This window comes from Opisthorchis viverrini (genome assembly GCF_000715545.1).
Source record: "Opisthorchis viverrini unplaced genomic scaffold opera_v5_211, whole genome shotgun sequence".
NCBI classification, from domain to species: domain Eukaryota; kingdom Metazoa; phylum Platyhelminthes; class Trematoda; order Opisthorchiida; family Opisthorchiidae; genus Opisthorchis; species Opisthorchis viverrini.
This window is the reverse complement of record NW_008751861.1, coordinates 190,949-211,219: the sequence shown is the minus strand read 5'-3', so window position 1 is coordinate 211,219 and position 20,271 is coordinate 190,949. Positions and strand designations below refer to the sequence as shown.

The window sequence follows — 20,271 nt, the reverse complement described above, 5'->3', positions numbered from 1 at the left end:
TGCGAGTATGCCAAACCCTGATATTGTCAAAACGTAAAATGTTTTTAAAGGTGATGTGCCAACGTAGATTTATTTCTACTCCTCAAGATTGTCATCGGTAGCCGATGGTGGTCACTGGCAACAAATGCTAATGAGATCAACTGATCAATGGTTCATTTCAATGGATCGTAACCACTGACACTTGGAAAAGGTAACATATTGGAGTAAAAATGCATGAGAATTAGGAGCATACAGGATGCCACCGAAGTGAGCTGATAAATTATGGCAGCTACTTTCTTGAGGGGCTATCCGGATAATGCTTGAGGACACAGTATAAAATTAGAAGGAATGTCTGCTTAGGACCGCATGTAATGCGATAACGAGCATATCGACCGGGGCATCAGTATAGATGGGTTTATACCGACTGGCTCCTCATCTGACAATGCTGCGTGGAGATTTGATGACAGTTTTAGGGACGACGCAGAGTAACTAACTCCTTTCCGTTACTGTATGTACTTTCAAAAGGGGTTTGCTTACTTACTATCACAATGCGTCCACATATGCCGCCTGCCCCAGAAAGTCATGGTTGGTACTTTTTATCACTCAGACAGTAGCTCACGGCAAAGACAAACCACATATGGATAATAGAAGCATAGAAAATCCACAGAAAAACACCGATACCTACACGTGTAAGTCAAGTAGGCTGAAGAGGCGAATGTTAGCTGGAATCATGATAACAATTGGATATCGTAAGGAGCTGAAAAAACGAAAAATGCTTCAAGAAGAGAACGGAGAAAACAGTCAGGTGAGGGAATGACGTGGGCGAGATCAGATGCGAAGAGACGAGCTACCTGAACAAATAAATTGGGAAGTGGATCAGGAGGTGAGTGTTCCGAATAACATTTGCTGCGATAGTACCGAAAGAATTAATAAAATGAAACCAAGTTCAGATGGTCGGAAAAGGTGTGAAGGTCAGAGTAGGGAAAACAATGAGGCGCACAAATTTCCATTCAACTTGATCAAGGAGTGAAAAATGAAGGACGTGGTAAAAATACTTCACGGTGAAGTGAATTCGCGATTTATAGATCTAGAACCTTTGGAAGGAAGGAATTATCCTCTGTAGATACAATATAGACCCAATTTTATTGGCAACCAAGCTACTACCTGACATGGAAGACCCGGAGAAGATAGCTACGGAACGGTAAGCCATGGAGAGAGGAAGTCGGAAAAATTCAATACAGGACTAGAGTCAATGGAGCGTGCATGGTGGTGCAACAGTGAGCACAGAGGGAGACATGTGGGAATTCGAAAAGACTGAACGTAACTACATTTGATAAAACCCAATCATGAGCCATGACAAGGTCGGCCTTCAATGATCCGATCGCCCACACATGGTCGCCATTCATCTGAGAGGCAGCAGATAACATCTACTTAGTTGGTTCAAAGTCAGACCAAAATCCAGTAGAAAACAACGTGGCGGAACGGTTGCGTGCAGGCGATTCCAAATTATACAAAACTGAAAATCACGCGATAGTGGCAAAAGTGATTGCGGAATTCTCGACAAATTTGACCAAATATGACAGGGTGAGGAATTCTCCTTATAACTGTCCATCGACGTAACACGTTCTTCATTGGACTTGTTTAAGCTGCAATAGCTTTTCGCATCTTCAGACTACTTGCTGTGCGGATCCCACAGATCTACCAGTTTGATTACAAAAGTTCGTACGTATTCCGTAACTGGCCTAGTTTAGGTAGACTTATTTCAATTTTAAAGATCGTGAATAGAGAATGGACGGAGATATGTAGGTAAATAAACCATATCATATGAGCATAAATAAAATAAATATATCATTCAGCTGTAACACCCTTCCGGTGCCTAGCTGCGATGCCATCCGAAGGAGGCACGAGGGCTGGGATACTGCCAAGTTGCCCAAGCTTAGATAGGATAAGTCGAGAGGCAGAGATCGGGCTCGAACCACGGATCTTCTAGTCAGTAAATCCGCGCTCTATTTACTTGGGCCATCTCGCCCCATCGCATATACCATAGAACAAGAATAACAATTACCTTGTCTGGCCGCTTGCTGACGGCAGCAATCTGATGGATTGGGAGAGCGGACGTGTTGCTGGCGAAAACAGCATGCGGAGGAAGAATGGCTTCAATCTCTTTCAGCACACGATGCTTCACGTTCAAATCTTCAAACACGGCCTCGATAACCAGATCAACATTCTTCAGTGAATCCATGTCACAAGTACTGGTAAGTAGGGTGAATGTCTGCATGAGTAATGGGAACAGTAGAGTGAAGAATCGGACTGAATTGGTGTACGCAGTGATAGGAGACGACAATAAAAAGGAAGCAGATGAAAGTATAAAGTCAGGAGCGCATACATATGAGGAAACCGAAGCATCGAGGGGTGGGGGCCAGAAAAAGAGCTGTACACCATTCCGCCTATCCATACCATTGCTCTAGTCACGGACACTGACTGTCACCACACAAGCTTGGGTTGTACTCGAGTCATCTGTATTTTCTGTAGCTTGGTTTCCGTCGGTGATCAACACAAAAACAACCATCCACATACACCTGCGTTTACTAACATTCATTGCGATCTTTGTGGATGCAAGCAAGCCACCAAATCAATCCACATCGTGGAACATCATCAAACGTTAACCAGAGGTCACCAGCACAAAAACACAGTCCAGCTGTAGCACCCTTTCGGTGCCTAACTGCCATGCCACCCGAAGGTTGCACGAGGGCTGGGATCATCATCATCATCATTGTCCGCTGTAAGAACCGCGTACTCGTCGCACACTGATTGTAGCTGCCGCAGTTTCGTTCACCGATGATTTGNGGTAGCTGCGCATTGCACGCGCGAGCTGGTAAATTGGTGCATAAATCCAGCACTGTCAGTGGGCTGTCAAGTGGGGGGGGTGGGGTGGAAAAGGAGCTATGAATTGAAGGCAATAGCTTTGATGCACGAGCGCCATTGAGGGAGCGACTGGGCCATGTGTGATAATGTCTCTAGCCATTGATGTGGCCCGTCTCAGGGTTGGGATACTGCCAGGTTGCCCAAGCTTAGACAGGGGAAGTCGAGAGACAGAGGTCGGGTTCGAACCTAGGACCTTTCGGTCAACAAATTCGCGCTCTAACCACTTGGGCCATCTGGCCGCCACCAGCACAAAAGCAAGTGTTAGCTATAGAACTTTCCAACAGGGCAACCAATAAACCTCCACCTGTAAAGACCATATAGTAAGTAAATTACCAAGATGGGAGAGGGACAGGTTGCTGGGATACTTCAAGCACCCCGAGTTACACTAAGGGATGAAAAGCAACAGTCTAAAACATCACTGTCATCTTGAAACAGTGGGTCCCCTTCACCAATGTCAGTAGCACAGCCAAAACCCATAGGACGCGATATGTTGGCACTACATTTATTTTCATTATTCGAAACCACTTGCAAGCATTTACGAGACGCACGCATAGCAACGAGCAATGGGTTTGCAAGAGGAAAGGTGCAAGACCAATTCCAGGGAAGGCATCGTCATCATCGATAGCATGACATCAGTGTTCAACACCGATGCTTTACTGTGGTATGGAAGGCACCAGTTTCTGATCAATACACACACAAACCAGGCCGTTTATTGTTAGTTTTGTTGAATGCCCGTCCTTCTGGGGTATAACTGCAGAACAAGATCGAAAATGAACCGTATGCGTCACTTTCGTATTAAACAATCGATGAAGTCAGAGTCTATTAGGACAATCGTACTGCGTGCGTCTGTCTGGTTGGCTTGTACCAAACTTTTATGAGTTCTGTCAGTTTCTGAGAGAGTTCGTTATTAGACACTTTCCATCTGAGCCACCATACTTTAACCAACTCTTCCTGTTTTGCGCTCAATTACGTTTCACATAAGAGACTAACAAGTTGAGGCGAACCAACTGGCTCAGGAGACAATTCAGGTGCTGCATCTCTCCTCCAACCCTATATGAGGAAACGGTCTTTCTCATTGAAAGATCAGGTAGGCTATTTTATGTGATATTGTCTTCTGAAAATCCACTAGTGATTTATTTGGCCCATCGTCCAACATCCGAAAGGTCGACTGGTTTTCAATCCAAATAAATTACTGTAATGTACCAATTTCCAAACAAACTTCACTTCTAGAATCGACAAAGATTCATTCTCGGGGCTTACGTTTCGTGGAAAACAGAAAGTCCAGGCACTGATACAAAGTTACAACGGACCGGATGAATTAACTTTACGGGCGAATTCGGGTTCGCGGAACGTAATTTGGAGATCCTTGCTCCAGGTAGATACATACGTTCGATGGAAACACATACCTTCTCCGAGTCCATCAAGGTCATTTTCTTCCGCTTCACTAGCTTAGCAAAATTAGCCTGAATATACTCTTCTCCTCGAGCCAGGTTGGGCGTAGAAACGTCCTTCATGACTGTAGGTATACCGCGTTGAATGCTAACTTGGGCAATGCCTGCTCCCATCAGACCAGCGCCCAGGACACCCAGACGTCTGAATAACAACAGTAATCATAGAAGTAGGTAGAGCAGAAGCAGGTTAACTGTATCTTGTTGGAGCATACAATCCAAAGCAAACTTTCTAAAACGAAAGTAATAAAAACCTGACACGGTACATACATGTTGTACACACTGCAGCCGACTATGAGGAGGTTCATTTGCGATTGGGGTTGACGTGGATACGGTGGACAATTTGTAATATATATATATATATATACTTCCCAGTCGACACGCACGGGAAACAGTCTTATTATGTTGCACGAACCAGTTAAATCGTGCATGCCAAAATAAGGCATGTTTTCGGCGTTTTGCCAGTTAAATTTTTTAGGAAGATAGCGAGAAAGCCTCGCACGAGAGGATGACTTCCACGGCCACAATCTTTTGAAGAAAAATAAACATATCTTATTCTATCACAAATACTGCTTACTGTTTTGCCCATCAGAGTTCCTAGAATAAAAAACAACCTTTTTAACCTTGAAGCACTTCAGGAGCTGTCTCGGCAGCGATCCAATGCAAGGGATATCATTATCGGACATAGGTTAACGGAATGATTGTGTGGTTTTATGTGGTCGTTGAAGTTCTGACAAACAGTCTTTTTGAACAAAGGAAAAGAGTACATAGTTTAGGCATCAATTAGCAGGATGCAAGTACTACTTACAAGGTCAAGTTAAAAAGCCTGAGACAGATTGTCAATGACCTGTTGACTCAAGCGCACAAACAACCGACGAGTTGTAGCAAAAATGATATACCAACGGGAAAACACGGGGCTGGGGGAAATTGAACCAGCTTAAAGCAAGATTAGTGTTCCACTCAAAGATTTGTCATCACGACTTTTCAAAACTGAAGATCACACCAACACACCAGCAACCAGAACCCGTTCGCCTAAAAGTCTAGGAGTAGGAACGAATGAGGAAATGGCCTTCCATAAAATCCACCAAGTAGCAACCAGTGTTCCTCTGGGAGTGCCTTCCTGAACCCATGGGGCGTGTTTAATGTCCCATGTTTTGATCTGTCCCTAAGATCTATGGGAAATTTAACGGGCAACCGACCATGCTAAAAGAGAAAAGCTCTCAAAAGGTCAAGAGTTAAACAAAACATTGAAAACTCGATAAGCCCAAGCGAATACGGTCGTTTTGTGAGAAACAATGGTTAACGTTGCAGCAGCCCTGCACAACTGCGCAGGTTTACAATATAATAACATTAACAGTCTCGCTGTAACGCCATTTCGATGCCCACTACTGTGTCAATCAAGGGGAGAACAAGATCAGAGAATACCAGGTTGCCCATGCTTAGACAGGAGCATTCGGGATGTGGTTGGGTTCGAACAACGGATTTTCCGGTCAATGAGTTCGCCCTTGACCACTGAGCTACCTGGAGCTGAACGGTGATAGCGAATAGAGAGGACCATAGATAGGCTATATATGGCAACATAGGCCACACAGATCTTCGCCTCTATAGCTAAGTGGGCACATGAGCAAACAAACCAAGAAGTAGCAAATCATCTCAACCTATAAAAACAAATTCTACTTACTTTACTGGTTGTTTAGGTGCTGGTACACGCTGTTTCTTACATTCCGTATGGCCAAGGAAAAGACCAATAAGCGATTTACATTCGTTGGTCATTGCCAGCTCTCCGAATACTTTCGACTCCAAGTCGTAGCCAACTTTTGGTCCCATTTTCACAGAAGTTTCGAAAACCTGCGTGAATCAGCAGACAGAATAAAGGGAACTATGAAAACTACAAGTCCCAAGTAAACCATTTATGTTGGTACAGCATCCGTGGAAATGACAGCACACGTCAGCTTAGGTCTGCACTCACGCATCACCTCCCTATGCGCAGGCGAGAAGGTAAGAGCGATCACTGGAAGCTACCAGTAAGTTACCTGTAAACAAGCGGTGTGGTCAGCATAAATATCAGTCGCAAAGTACATGCATGTGGAATAGTATGCGCATGGACATACAGAGCCTTGGTGTTCGATTCGGTTTGGCTGATCAGTTCTTCTCAACACGCTTGCGCAGCAGAGTACGCACCGGAAATTGGGAATCGTAAAAAATCGTTCAGCTGTAGATGAAGAGGTCGGGTTAGAACCATATAGACCTTCCGGTCAGTAAATTTGCATTCTAGCCACTGAGCCATCTCGCCCCCAAGCGCGAGTATTAACATAAAAGCTGACCAGGTCACCCACTCCTTCATGTGCTTCACACCAACAAAATGTAACGTCGTGCAGAGGAACGTTCAGTCTTTGCACATGCCATTAAGGATCCGAGGAGTAACGTCGGAGGTTGTGGAACGCTATACCTATGGAAGCTGGCCCATGTCAGTGACGTTCACGTCGTCAGTTTCTATCTAAATAGTTTGGGCAAATGTTGGAGGTGCATGTGGTACGCTGGCACCAAGTACCCCTATCTGTCCCGTGTTTTCTTGTTTCCTCATCTTTGTTCAAATAAACTGATATGGTTGTACGGCACTGATGCACCAATGTTCTGATCTGAGGTTGCTTTACATGTGGATGTTCAACCCCACTCAAGATCATACGACTAGTCCATGAAAACCCGAAATCCTAGTCAACCACATACAGGCCACCGAAGGTGACGAATAACGACTCAAAAAAATCACGAGGACGAGATGATCGGTGGGAAAGCAGACTATTGACGGGGGTTAGCTGAGACTTGCGTATCGAGACTGAAAGGGACTTAGGACAATCCCGCCTATTGAGAGTATGGTTCTTTAACGAAAAAGTTCAAGGTACCGGGAATAAGCACCTTTGCACTGTAAGCTTATCTGACAACATGTTTGTGTGCGTATTTCTCGTACACTAAATCTGTTTATTTTTGTGACATTCTATGAGCATAGCAATCTGGCGACAAGTGAGGTATGTCATTGAGTAGCGGCATACCATTTCTGTTTGATGAAGCGTTGACGACAGAAATTCTGAGCAAAGGGAAACAAGACGATGAAGCATTCACCCCAGGGCTGTCACTTGTGTAGTCTGCATTCCAATCATCTAGCATACTGAGCCTCCAGGTGTTATCAGATAGTCGTTCAGCCGTGACACCCATTCGGTGCCTAGCTGCCATGTCACCAAAATGAAGCACGAGGGCTGATATACTGCCAGGTTCCCGAAGCCTGAATAGGGAAGTCGACAGGCTGAGGTCGGTAAATTCGCGCTTTAATTGCTGAGCCATCTCGCCCCCAGACCTCACCTCGCTTGATATCAGTACTTCGTGAGACATATGGTGGTTTTTGCCGCGACCCTCCCTAAAGAGAATTTGGTGCAAGTATGCCACAGGAATAGCCCGTGTAAGGAAGGCCCAAGTAGTGAGAGCAAAGTGAAGGCTGGTGGAAAGAGACGGATGTCCTAATGGGAGCGCCAACAAGGAAACAGATGTGTTTAAAAAATAACTGATTTGAGAACTTAAAGAGACCTGAACGGACCGCTCATTTACTCTCGAGAGTTGATTCGATATCCAAACCATGGAAATATTTGCATACCATAAAAGTGACACGGTAAAACTGATTATTAGTCGCCGAAATTCCACTGCTTCATGTTTCCGCCACGTAACAGGAAGGAACAAACCTGCAATTGTTTACCAGACGCCCCTGAAACGACTACATCCTAGTCGGTTCCAATTATTTTACAATTGGACGGTAGTCAGTAGTTTCGCATCTAGGAAGAAACAAACCTGCAATTGTTTACCAGACGCCTCTGAAACGACGACATCCTAGTCGGTTCCAATTATTTTCCAATTGGACGGTAGTCAGTAGTTTCGCATCTCAGAAGCAGAGCTATTTCGAATTCGAAACCGCGAAGCATATAAGAAACACACATCCAGGAAGTAAAACTATAAATGCGGATGTTTGATTGTACAGCGACTGGAAGAAGCACGAAGTGGCTGAAACATACCATGAATTCGACCAGTATTGGTACTTACATCTACCAGTTTCATAGGTGCAGGGTAAAGACCATGGGACTGCTTCATCACTTTGTTCCTTGCCTGTTTGAAAAATAGCTTTCTGAGTGGCTCGTAGTCCAATGCTTTCCAGAGGATACCTTGAAGGCGTGCGGAAACAACAATATAAGCGGGTGTTTGACAGTTAGAACACGGAATAGTACATAGTAAAGTTAGTGTAAAAGAAAGGCGGCTTTGTATGACCTTGTACAGGTATCTACATAAAGACGATGCAAAAGAAAAGATGGATCCCTATGAATGAAAATCAAACCCATAACACCTCGCGTTTTGCACGAGTGCTCCGCCCAGAGTGGCTTAGTTAGTTGGACAGGCATCGCGTCCGTTCAAAAGCGTGTTTCCTCGACCGTCTTATGTAAACATGGATTCCGTGCAAAACAAACTAAAGACAACTTCGGACACCAATGCCCGTCTATTCGGTATGCACTAACCATTAAAACAGTTATTAGGACCTGCCGCTTGGTTTCGAGCACAAGATCAGTGAACAACAAGTTACATGTACAACCAATGTGCCTGATTATCTGCACGATGAAGGGCATTCCACACTTGGTGAATAGTAGACGATTATCTGGATAACTATGACAAGCAAACAAACATGTCCCACTACTGGCATTGAAAGATGCGCGATACATAGGAAGTAAATCACAGAGCACACGAATAAAACCGATTATCATTGTCAAAAGACAACAGTCACGTGAAGGTGAGCATCGGTGTATCGAATAGAGACTATCGACCTGACGCCTTCAGTCTGCCGATCACCGACCCAGTTCGCACAACCGACGGATGTCGATTAGGTGCGAAAATTGGCCCACTCAGCTGTTGACTTACTCGAAAAAACTGGGTGTTCGGGGACAGTTTGATTGTTTATTTCAAGCAGTTATTCATCACAGTAGCGGATCTGACCATAAAGAAATAAGCTTGAAATTTGTGATGACCACTAACATCACCGGGCTTGCCACATATTCCTTTATAACGTTTCTCACGCCAGTGTCTAGACACTACCGCTTTCAAAGTAGGGTAAACAAAAGACCGGTCGAGTATGTATATAGACACTGGAGGTGTGTCAATCCCCACTCAGCAAAAAGGATGGAAGTACCGATAGAGGACTAGTGGGCATATGTTGGGGCTTCCCACCAACCCGAATCTGGAACCCACAATTGAAATACAATGCCACACGCAATCATGCTATTCGGTCAACTTCCATGTTGAGAGCTAAACCTGTGATAAACTCTGTGAGATTCGTAGATCGTCCTAGTGTATCCTCATCACACCGTTTTGCTATGCTCGTCCCTTGCAATTTTGCAAGAGCAGATATAAACAGAATGCGGTAACTTCTTGCGTGTGATAATCAAATGGTTTGTCCTTCTCAGTAGTGGCTAAAGGGCGCTTCATATAGGTATGCATGTCCCTTATAGGACATGTCTTGTTGCCTTCTTGGAGTTTTGGGTCACGAAGATCTCGTGTGGTAGGAATTTTTCATTCGCTAAATTAACTTTTTTCCAGAGATTGCTGCATGACGGTTGCTTATTGGGGAGAACTATTGTGTCTAGTTTTCAAACTGATGACTATAAGACCGGATAGTTTCGGCATTTCACCTGATCCAATGAAAAAGCCGGTCAGAGAACAGAAACAGCTGTTGGCTTCTGTCTAATCGACACAATCGAATGTTACACGTACAAACATGAGGCTTGTTACCCTAATCCAACATACCCAAACACTAGGGAGCAACTTCACTTTCATATGCATTTCTAATATAAGGTTCAGAGTGGATTTGCAATAAGAGTTGTAAGTAAACAGCAGACTTCGTGTGCATCTCAATCGAATATTACAGAGCTCCGCTGAACGAAAATCGTTCTGGTGTTGCTTTCTTGGGGCGCACAGCACGCCATGCAACCAAAACACGACAACCCCAGGCGTAGGTAGCAGCGTTCAAAGGTAAAACGCGAACTTCAACCAGGGACCCATTAATCAATAGCTACCGTCTTAATCTCGACTACTTCAGGCGGGACAAACCATTCACATCGAAGTTGAGGTTTACACATAGACAATAGACGGCAGCACAGTAATACTAATGTGTGACCCTAAACCAAGCACAGCATGGGTCAAACAGAAAGTACCAACAGCTTGAGATGCTGTTCACAGATCTGTTAGGTTTGGCTTGAGTGAGCAGTGACCACAGGATAGCACTGGAACAAAAAAGGCTACCGATATCTGACGATTATGTCAATCAGATGACACTGAATTAGAGATAACAAAACAGCTATGAAGGAAATAAGATGTTGAAACAAATAACCTCAAAAAAGCAAATTTACTTACGCTGAACTACTGAGCGCGGAGCTTTGGTTGCTTTTAGGTTTCCGTTAGCCAGATTTCTGAAAACAACGGAATTAATGGTGACTGAATGTATCCATGGCCGTTCGTGAATTAATCAACATTTGACGTAATGTCTTAGTCTCGGAAAACCTACTCTGCGCACGACACTGCGATCGATTCGAGGTAGGCCATGTTATTTTCAGTTGGGGAAGCGACTCCGGGTCCAAGGGGTTTGATCACCTGGTGAACGAGGCCCATTCGTTTTGCCTGTGAAGCAGGTACCATGGACCCTGTTAGTGCTAGTTGCAACACTTGATCTATCCCGCAGCAAGTTGCCAATAAACGTTGTGTCCCTCCCGCACCGGGAATTAGTCCAAGTTTCACTTCAGGAGCACCGAGTTGTGTTTGTTTCGTATCCATCGCGATTCGGTAGTGACAGGCAAGAGCCATTTCCAGCCCGCCACCAAGGCAGCTACCCATGATAGCCGCCACCACGGGCTTCTTGCTACTTTCGATTTGCTGGAAAGCCATTTGCCCTTCCCTGGTCACAGAAAAGAAACAGAATGGAGGTGTAAGAATGCAGCACAGGCTGAGGTCATCCTGAGATTCTGAAGATATACCGTATAAACGATTTACTAACCCACGGGCGCTTAGCAAGAACCGGACAAGGAATATACATTCTGCTAATAACTGTGCCAAAGTTGTACAGCGAAGTATACGCGGAAACACGGTTTGAAATCCGAGCACGAAAGGCGGACTGACGTGGAGCCGTGATGTGCCGAAAAGAGGCCAGTAGAGTCTCATTAAACGCAAAACGTACAGGTGAGTGCGAATCTCAGAAAAACTGGCACAATCACAAAGTACTCAGGAACAACGCCTTTTTGCCGTGAGAAACATGTGACGTTCAACAAATGCCCCATTCCATTTTGAAAGATAAAACTTTATGACTAGAAGAGTTGTTCTTGTGTGGAAGAGGTTCATTGTCGTAAAACTGAGCAATCTATATTTTAGTGGTAAAGCTATATGGACTTGAACGCTTGCGTGAGAAGACGGGAGATTGTGGAACGAACGGAGTGTTCAAAATAACCAGTAAATTGGTGGAACAATGACGAACTGTGCGGCGACCACGCAAAGGTGGAACTTTTAGAATATGGAGGTGAAACCCAAAGTTCCCGCGTGACGAGGCCAAATAAATTAATAGATTACACCAAAATGTTGAGTAAAAAACTTGATTCTGAGAGGAAAACAACAAGCTAAGGTTCGATATAGACCGTCCGTGGTGTTGTGATTACACTAGTGTGTAGTTCGTCAGAGCAAGGGAATTGAGGCCATACTGGTTAGCAGGGTGTACAGGTCCGGGAAATTCCCGCTCCAGATGGGTAAGTTGGATCGAATTCCGAAACTTATCGCATTGAGTACCCATATACTACTAAAGCCAGAACAAACCCTGTGTCGTTAGGTTATATCAAGTGGTTGGTATTTTTGTCCACCGATCGGATATGAATGACGTCGAACTAGCTTACGCAGATTAGACACACCATTGGGGAACAGGTGCCAAACGATCCTCAAAGGGCAGAAATGAAACACTAGAAAGATGTGGATTTGGAGTTTAGCGGGCACCTTTTAACCAAGCAAAAAAGCAAAATATTGGCAACTCAATATAGATGAAAAGCTGAAGCAGAATCCAGCAGAAATCCGACTATCAAAAAAATCAAATGCAGAGTGAATAAAAACAAACAATAGCATTTCAGCTGTAACAGCCTCTCGGTGCCTAGCTACCACGTGTTCCGAACGAGGCTCGAGGGCCAAGATACTGTGAGGTTGTTCAAGCCTAGATAAGAGCAGTCAAAATGCAGAGGTCGGGTTTGAATCACGGACCTTCCGGTTAGTAAGTTGATGCCTCAACCACTGAACTATCTAGAGTGGATGGTAGCCCATAGACCTCTGCATAAACTTATTAGGTATTGCCTTGCTGCTTCCAAACTGAGCGTGGTCGTACCACTGAGCAATAGTTCTTAATAAACTGCAAAACAGAAGCATTTTAGCTAAGTGTCCTCGTACTTCTTCACACTACTGGAGGAAACTCGCTCGCTATTTTTGTAAGCTACACCGTAATTCGTTTAACTCTTCTGTAATTACTTGTATGGAGTACGTAGAAACTAACTGCCAAAAAAGTTTAGAAGAATGCCAAATAGTTCTTCGGTAACTCGGAATACCCGGATTTTTCGCTCCCAATAGGTCGCTAAGTTTTACTCAAGTTGAACGGAAGAAACAGACCAGGGGGGTCGAAAAGTCTTGCACTCTACTCCAGAGGGCTGGAGATGATCCGTAGAAATAAAGGACAATCTAGAGCATCCTTTATTCCGAATTCGGTCAACTAAAATCAAAACTAAACTAACTAAACTAAACTAAACTAAACTAAAACAATTAGCAAACAGCTAAAAGCACAATCCGAGGGTCCTACCGAGAAACCTAAAACGAAGTGGATAGATCAAATAATCTTTAAATGAATAGAATTCCCGAAAACGCGCGTTTTTGCCAGAGTTAAGCAGATAATTTGGTGGAGAAATGGTACACACTCGGAAGACGGTGCAGCTAAAATCAAGGGTGGCGAACGTGTTTTAATGCCTTGTGGACGAGGGACGCCGCACAGAGTGATAAGGTACAGAAAACATTCCAATCGCATAGTCCAAACTGGTTGCAATTTTTTGCTTGCTGCTATCAATGGTGCATTCAGGCAATATCATGAGATGACAATGGTAGCAAAGATTTGTCGCACATATTAACCAACCTATTTGGAGACCCGGTCCACCAGGAACATGTCCCCATCCTAAGTCAGCCATTTAGGCTATTCCATAACGCCATCTAATTTCCTTTCTCGTATGTCTTCGTACATGTTCCTTAGTGGTAATGTATTCCTTCATATATGGAACCCACACAGTCGGATAAAGGGTAAAATCACCGAGTCACGACGGCATAAACTCGTTCCGAATAAACTCGACTATTGTTTACCAGTTGTGGAACGGGTCTCTTGATGTTACCCAGTATGTAGTTGTTCTGACGTCTTTCTGTCTTGTTTAGTTCAAACCTGACACGAGAAGCTGCAACTACGTGGTTTTCTGTAGTCCAAATGGCGGCAAGTGCGAATTTCAAGAGTGCTAACTTACTTGGATATATTGCGGGCTTGCTCTTCCGTTTTACAGGCACGAAGGATATTCACATCAGCACCAGCTATGAAGCAGTCTGGTTTTCCAGAGATGATGACACCACATGAAATGGACTCATCTTCCTGGAACTTTCTGTAAGCGTCAAGGAATTCTGTCTGAAGCTGTTCTGTGAAACAGTTGACCTGAAAGTTTTGAACAGGGAACGACCCAACATACTTTCGAGCTCTGGTCATTCACTCTGAGTATTGCCACATTCTGCCTTTTTTCCAACGCCACGCATTGACCTGCGGGTGCAAGAAAGCACCGTTAAAATAGAACTATCAATGTACAAAGGAGATTAAGTAAATTGATTGCTTCGGGTTACGAGGCACTAAGCGATCTTATAGCAAACCAAATTTTCCACCTCACTCTCACAGAATTCCACTCAGTGCTTCGACAATAGCACTAATCTTGACATGACTCTAGCGTATTAAATTTTTTCATAATGCTGGAAACTTCACATGTCTAAACAATCGGCCTCGCCACTGTTAGCTCAGCCGTCCGGGTCCGTACATTTGTGACCTGGACTTCAGAGCTTATTAAAAGATTATTCAAATAAAGACCATTCTTACCGACCACTGAAAACCTCAGCAGTGGAAATACACGTCTTACAATGGACTGCACGTACTTGCTAGAGTAGCAGTACAACGCTATTTACGACAGTACGCACGAAAGGCCTTGTGAAAGATCGCATAAGACAGCCAAGGGTGGACGCACAAGGTAAGCTGTTTGGAACGAGAAATACCCGAGTACTAAGGAAGTCTACAGCGTACTTTTGGCCACTCAGGAATGAATGAGGTTCAAAGGGCTTCAAGTGAAAACTTTATAAGGGTGACAAAGCATCATCATAGGTTCTGTGAATTAGATCAAATGTAGACCTAGATCAGTGTTATTGGCACGCTGTAGATAAGATATGCGGAAGTGGAACGTCTTGTTGGTTTTGTGAAGACGACATGCGAATTAGTTCAGTAGAAAACCGTCGTGACTGTCGAAGGTTATGTCTCTCGAAAGAAAGCATAGGATTCAGGCTTGTATAGCATACTCAAGACTTGGATGTACGTAAGAGTAGTACTGAGAATAGCGAGGCTTCGAAACAATCCGACTCTGTGCAGTAAGCCGCGGTGATTGTTAGCAGTAGTGACAACCTTGTGTCATTAAGGATGGAGGACAGCAGATGAAAATCCATCTTAGCTTCATTTGTCAAACAATGAAGGAATAGGAAAGCACCGTAGAACCCAAAGAACTCACTATTGGTGGAGAATGTGCGCGAAACACTCCTCCGTTTCGCCTTTGAAAACCCGTAGCTGACTAAGTGAATAATCATACTGCACATTGCCAGAATACCAGTCTATCTACTTTAGCCAATAGATCAGCACTAAATGTAGCAGTTTCTGTGAGATTGAAGCCCAGTTGTCCCGATTGGATACGCCTTCAATACGTGCACTAACTTCGCCAAACAAACGTTTTCTAGTTAAGATGTGAAATTCTCAAACCCCATCTTTACCGGTTTTGTCAACTCCACATTGGGCTGCTGTTACGCTGTGGAATACTGTGGACTGAGATCAGCCAACCGGACCTCCATTAATGCTTAAGTTGATCTCAGTTCTTCATTCTCTATTCCTGGAAACCCTTATACAAAGAATCGACCAACCGAACACTCAATACTCCTGGAGTTAGCGTTGATATCTGTTTCACAGAAAGTATCAATAAAGTGAAGAGCAACCCCTAGGATGAAAATTAGCATTAGCAGTCCGTGAGGCGAAGGTCACACCGCAGTTATCCTAGATGATAACTCAAACGGATGACTGCCAAACCCAATTATTCGCTGTTGTACTGGTATGACAACCCGGTCCAACATTTGAAATGTGTAGCAATGTAGACGTAATGTAGAACCCCAGATGGCCCAGTGGTCAAGGCGTGAGCTTACTGATCGGAAGGTTCGTGGCTCGAAACCAACATCGGCATCTCGGCTGCTCCTGTCTAACTCAGGTAAGCTCGCAGTAGTGCGGCCGTCGTGCTTACTTTCGGTAGTATGACAGCTAAACACTGCAAGCGTCTTACAGCTTAGTGGTTGCGTTGCGTTAGTGATGTAGAAATTTAGTAATGTACAAATGTGTAGGCTTTCAACATGGTTTTATAAGTTCCAACAGCGGTAAAACATGAAATACATGAAATCAAGCGGAAATGTAATGGGTGTCGCAAATAACACATGTGGACTGCCAAACGAACCTTCGTCTAATTTTTCTCTTCGGGATTAAAAATTCCACTCAGTGAAGGTTAAAACAGCCATTAAGTACACATTGTGATAAGACCTAATACCACCACTAATGATAGGGTAAGGTAAAAACTCATACCATTCCACAGACAAGACAAACCAATACATCACTAACAAATTCGAACCAAGGAATAATCAATCTACAACAAAACGCCTGAAGTTCCTTCGCTGTTCGGTAAATGTGAAGCATATTATCATCAACGTTCGGCGCATTTAGGGCTATTTCTTCAAATCTAAGCATGTCTCTGAATCGGTACCACCTCAATAATCGGATGGAATATACACAGTTTACAAAAATATTAACGGACCACTAAGGTGAAACAAATCACGTTATTAGCAGCAATAGTGGGGAAGAACACTAATGATTCACTGCGGTCCAAGAGATACGACCTTATAGTGGTGTGACGGTTTGTGTACCTTCGTAATCAACTGAGCTATGGTAAAAATTGACCATGTGAGGTTGGTTCACCTGCAATACAACCGACCTTCATTTGGTATCCTTTGTCTTCCTCCTTTGAAATTTCCCACTCAAATATTCAGACTATCAAACGCGATGCAATGAGTTCCACCAACTTCCCAAATCACCTATAGCGTTCAGCTGCAACACTCTTCCAGTGCCTGACTGTCATGCCACACGAAGGAACCACGAGGGCTGGGATACTGCCAGGTTGTCCAAGCCTAGACAGGGGAAGTTGAGAGGCGGAGGTGGGACTCGAACCTCGGAACTTCCGGTCAGTAAAGTCGCGCTCTTACCAGTTGGGCTATCTCGCTCCCCATATGGTTTCCTCGTCGTCGAAACCCGAAATCAGCTGATTAAACCGTGTAGGATGATAGGTCGACAGATATGCATGTTTCGTAAAAACGGCAGTGAAACATTGATGTTGAACACATGCTGTCGATGATGAAACGCCTAGACAAAGCTGGACAGTAATTGCATTCAGCCACGCTTATTACCACCACGTGACCTGCACCTGACTGCACTCCATCTTTTAACCAAACACAGGGAGCGCTGTTCAGTGCACAGCACCTGTTACTTCTCGCGAGCCCGATTCCCGAACCTCAATCACAATTCCGAAAGCCTGAACCTCACGTTCGCCTCGAGTTGCAGCCTGTAAATTTGCATGTATTCAGCGACATTTGCACAACCATCTCCAGTAAAATTCGCTACTGACCATCGTCAAAAGTTGATTCATTTTCGGAACCAAGCAATCCTGAAGATTAGGGTGGTCCATAAATTCACGCGATTCGTCAGGCCACCGACTTCCTTTTGCACGGCATCAGCCAATTACGATGCATTTTGTTGGCCAAAAGAACACCTGGGTTAGCACCCATCTATCGGATCCCTATCACTTTCGGTGCACAAGTGTCAGCTAACACACAGTCACAACACTGGCGACGGTGATGGATTAGAAATAGAGTCTGCGGATGAAATTGATGGTTGACATATGCTGCTTTCTGGAGTCTGAACACTCATTTTTGGCCAGCGCTCTTACGTGTTTCAGCTGCGTGTTCTCAGATTGTTTTTGTTGCTGCAGTTGCGCGTGCTCGAAATGCTTTCTTTTGGTATTCCGAAATCACCTGAAGTTGGTCAGGTGAAACTGACATCGTCGAAGACATGTCGCGAGTATCCGGTTCACAACACTTGTCAATCGATAGTTCATATCTATATATTTATGTTTATTTGTATTTATATCTGGCAACCAGTCCTCTCATTATGCAAACACTCGGAGAAGATTGTTGCACCACCTTGAACAAATCATAAAGATAACTTTACAGGAGTTCAGTGCAGTTCGTCTTCAGCTCGACACAGCCTGAGACATCACACTGATTTCACGTTCCACTTGGAATGCAATTGGGGAGCCATTATTTTCTGTTACCAACCATTGTGCACAGTCTGCTTCCGCTTATTGGTGAACTCACTTGTGATGAATCTTTCAGTGATGTACGACTTAAAAGCATTTACTACCACGCGAATTGTTCAGATCTGAATTTACTCGTTCTTGATTGTGTAGATAACTTAAATCTTTTTTGTGCCCCTCCATACTCTGTATGTGTGTATCCAGCTCATACAAACACTTCCCAATAACCACACTCCAATCAAAGGTTTCTAATGTCTTTAAAGGTAGTTTTGGGCATTGTTCCAAAGCCTAACCCATACTTTATTTGAAGCCAAATAGAAAATCCCTCTTCAGACAAAAACGCCCTGTGCCTTATGCTGATCTTGCACCTGTGGACAGTGAACTCGATCGTATCCGGAATTCAGGTGTTATCCAACCTGTCAACTACTCTTCCCGAATAGCTCTCATCGCTGCGGTCATGAAGACGAATGGGCGGATCAAGATTTGTGCTGATTATTCCACAGACTTGGATGCTGCACTCGATTCACATCCGTATTCTCCTCCAGTTCCACATGATCTGTTTACCAAAAACTCAATATTGATACCTTCCTCGTTAAACTCAACCTGGCTGATGCCTATTTACAAATCAAGGTTGCGAAAGGCCCCGAGGGTCTTCTAACCATTAACACGCACAATGGTGTTTTCAATTCAATCGTCTTCCCTTTAGAGTAAAAACGGCGCCAGCCATATTTCAACAGATCATGGACGCTAATACTAATGGGGTAACAGACGTCGTGATGTACTTGGATGATATGACCGTGGCAGCCTCAGATCAGGAAGAACTCCCTTATCACTTAGCCACAGTAGTTGACTGAATCCAGGAATACGACTTTCACTTCCGGGATGAAAAATGTACATTCTCTCTTACATCTGTCAAATATTGGGGTTTTATTTTCGATGGATCCGGCCGTCATCCTCACCCGGACAACACTAATGCAATCCAGAGAATGCTACCACCCACACTGTGATCTTTCCTCCGGTTTATGAGCCATTACAGTACTTCTCTACCAGATACGCACCGTGTTCACAATCGTCCCATCAACTGAAAAAGGATGTCCCCTGGAACTGGTTACCTCAATATCAATCAGCTTCGAAACACTTAGATGGCTTCTACCATAACATCTGCTGCTTACACAGTATACCTATCCAGGGATATCATTCTAGTGTCCGATGCATCCAACCTTGGAATTGGAGCAGTCATTCTCCACAGGTTCTCTGATGGAACTGAAAAATCCATCACCCATAGAGCCCGGTCTTTGACACTAGTCGAACACAGTCAAATCGTACTTGCCGTCTTAGTATTCCAAAAAATAATTTACGATTGCTGTTTCACACGCGTTGCCGATCACAAACCGCTTGTCAGCATTTTTCGGTTCGAAGAAAGGTGTTCTGGCATACATGGTGAACCATCTCCTTGGCTACGATATTTGCAGTCAAAAACCAGTCAACGAATACCATTGGCCAGGCAGAAGATACAGTTGTGTGTTTCATTTCCGCCGACCTGAGTTCACCACATCCAGTGGAGTAAAATAAAGCTGTTCTCTTTCACCTTTTCCCTTCAATTTTTCTAATGATGTGCTGATTGAAATTTTTCTGCCTACCTCTGAAACCTCGGGAGTTCGAATGTTCTCATAGAAATTGAGTATGCGGACGATACTGCTTTCCTTGGCTGAGATCCTTCCGAAATACAAACCACTTTGAAAGACCTAAATATTCCTTCCGCGTGGTTTGACATGCGCTTCACATCTGCAAAGTGTAGAGTACTGCTGCAAGAATGGATTGGATGAAACCCAAACTTCATGCTTGCAGGCAAGCCAATCGATATGGTAGATAAATTTGTTTCCCTGGGCAGTTGTGTAAGTCCTGGTGGACTGGCTGGTGATGAGATTGCTTCTCGAATCGGAAAGGCTAGGGTAGCTTTTGCCAGCATCTGACACCTATGGCGCCGACGTGACGTCAATTTGTTTGTCAAGGAAAGAGTTTACACTGCGGTAGTAAGATCCATGCTGCTTTATGGATTCGATCAACCAATCAATCAGATAGCAAAATCAGTATTGGCACTGATGCTCCACTGCTGTGCAACCACAAGGTGCGTCTAGTCTATATAT

General features: G+C 44.2%; 1 protein-coding gene across 1 annotated transcript in view; it reads right to left on the bottom strand.

Annotated features, from left to right (window-relative positions):
• T265_08169 (hypothetical protein) overlaps positions 1–20,271 on the bottom strand; it is a gene marked incomplete at both ends in the record, with an annotated part of 41,145 nt that overhangs the window by 16,581 nt on the left and 4,293 nt on the right. Inside the window, 7 exons of the mRNA XM_009173894.1 lie at positions 2,045–2,251; positions 4,311–4,497; positions 6,034–6,200; positions 8,436–8,554; positions 10,788–10,843; positions 10,939–11,325; positions 13,952–14,235. Coding sequence (XP_009172158.1) covers positions 2,045–2,251; positions 4,311–4,497; positions 6,034–6,200; positions 8,436–8,554; positions 10,788–10,843; positions 10,939–11,325; positions 13,952–14,184 — 1,356 coding nt within the window. The remainder of the gene's footprint in view (positions 1–2,044; positions 2,252–4,310; positions 4,498–6,033; positions 6,201–8,435; positions 8,555–10,787; positions 10,844–10,938; positions 11,326–13,951; positions 14,236–20,271) is intronic.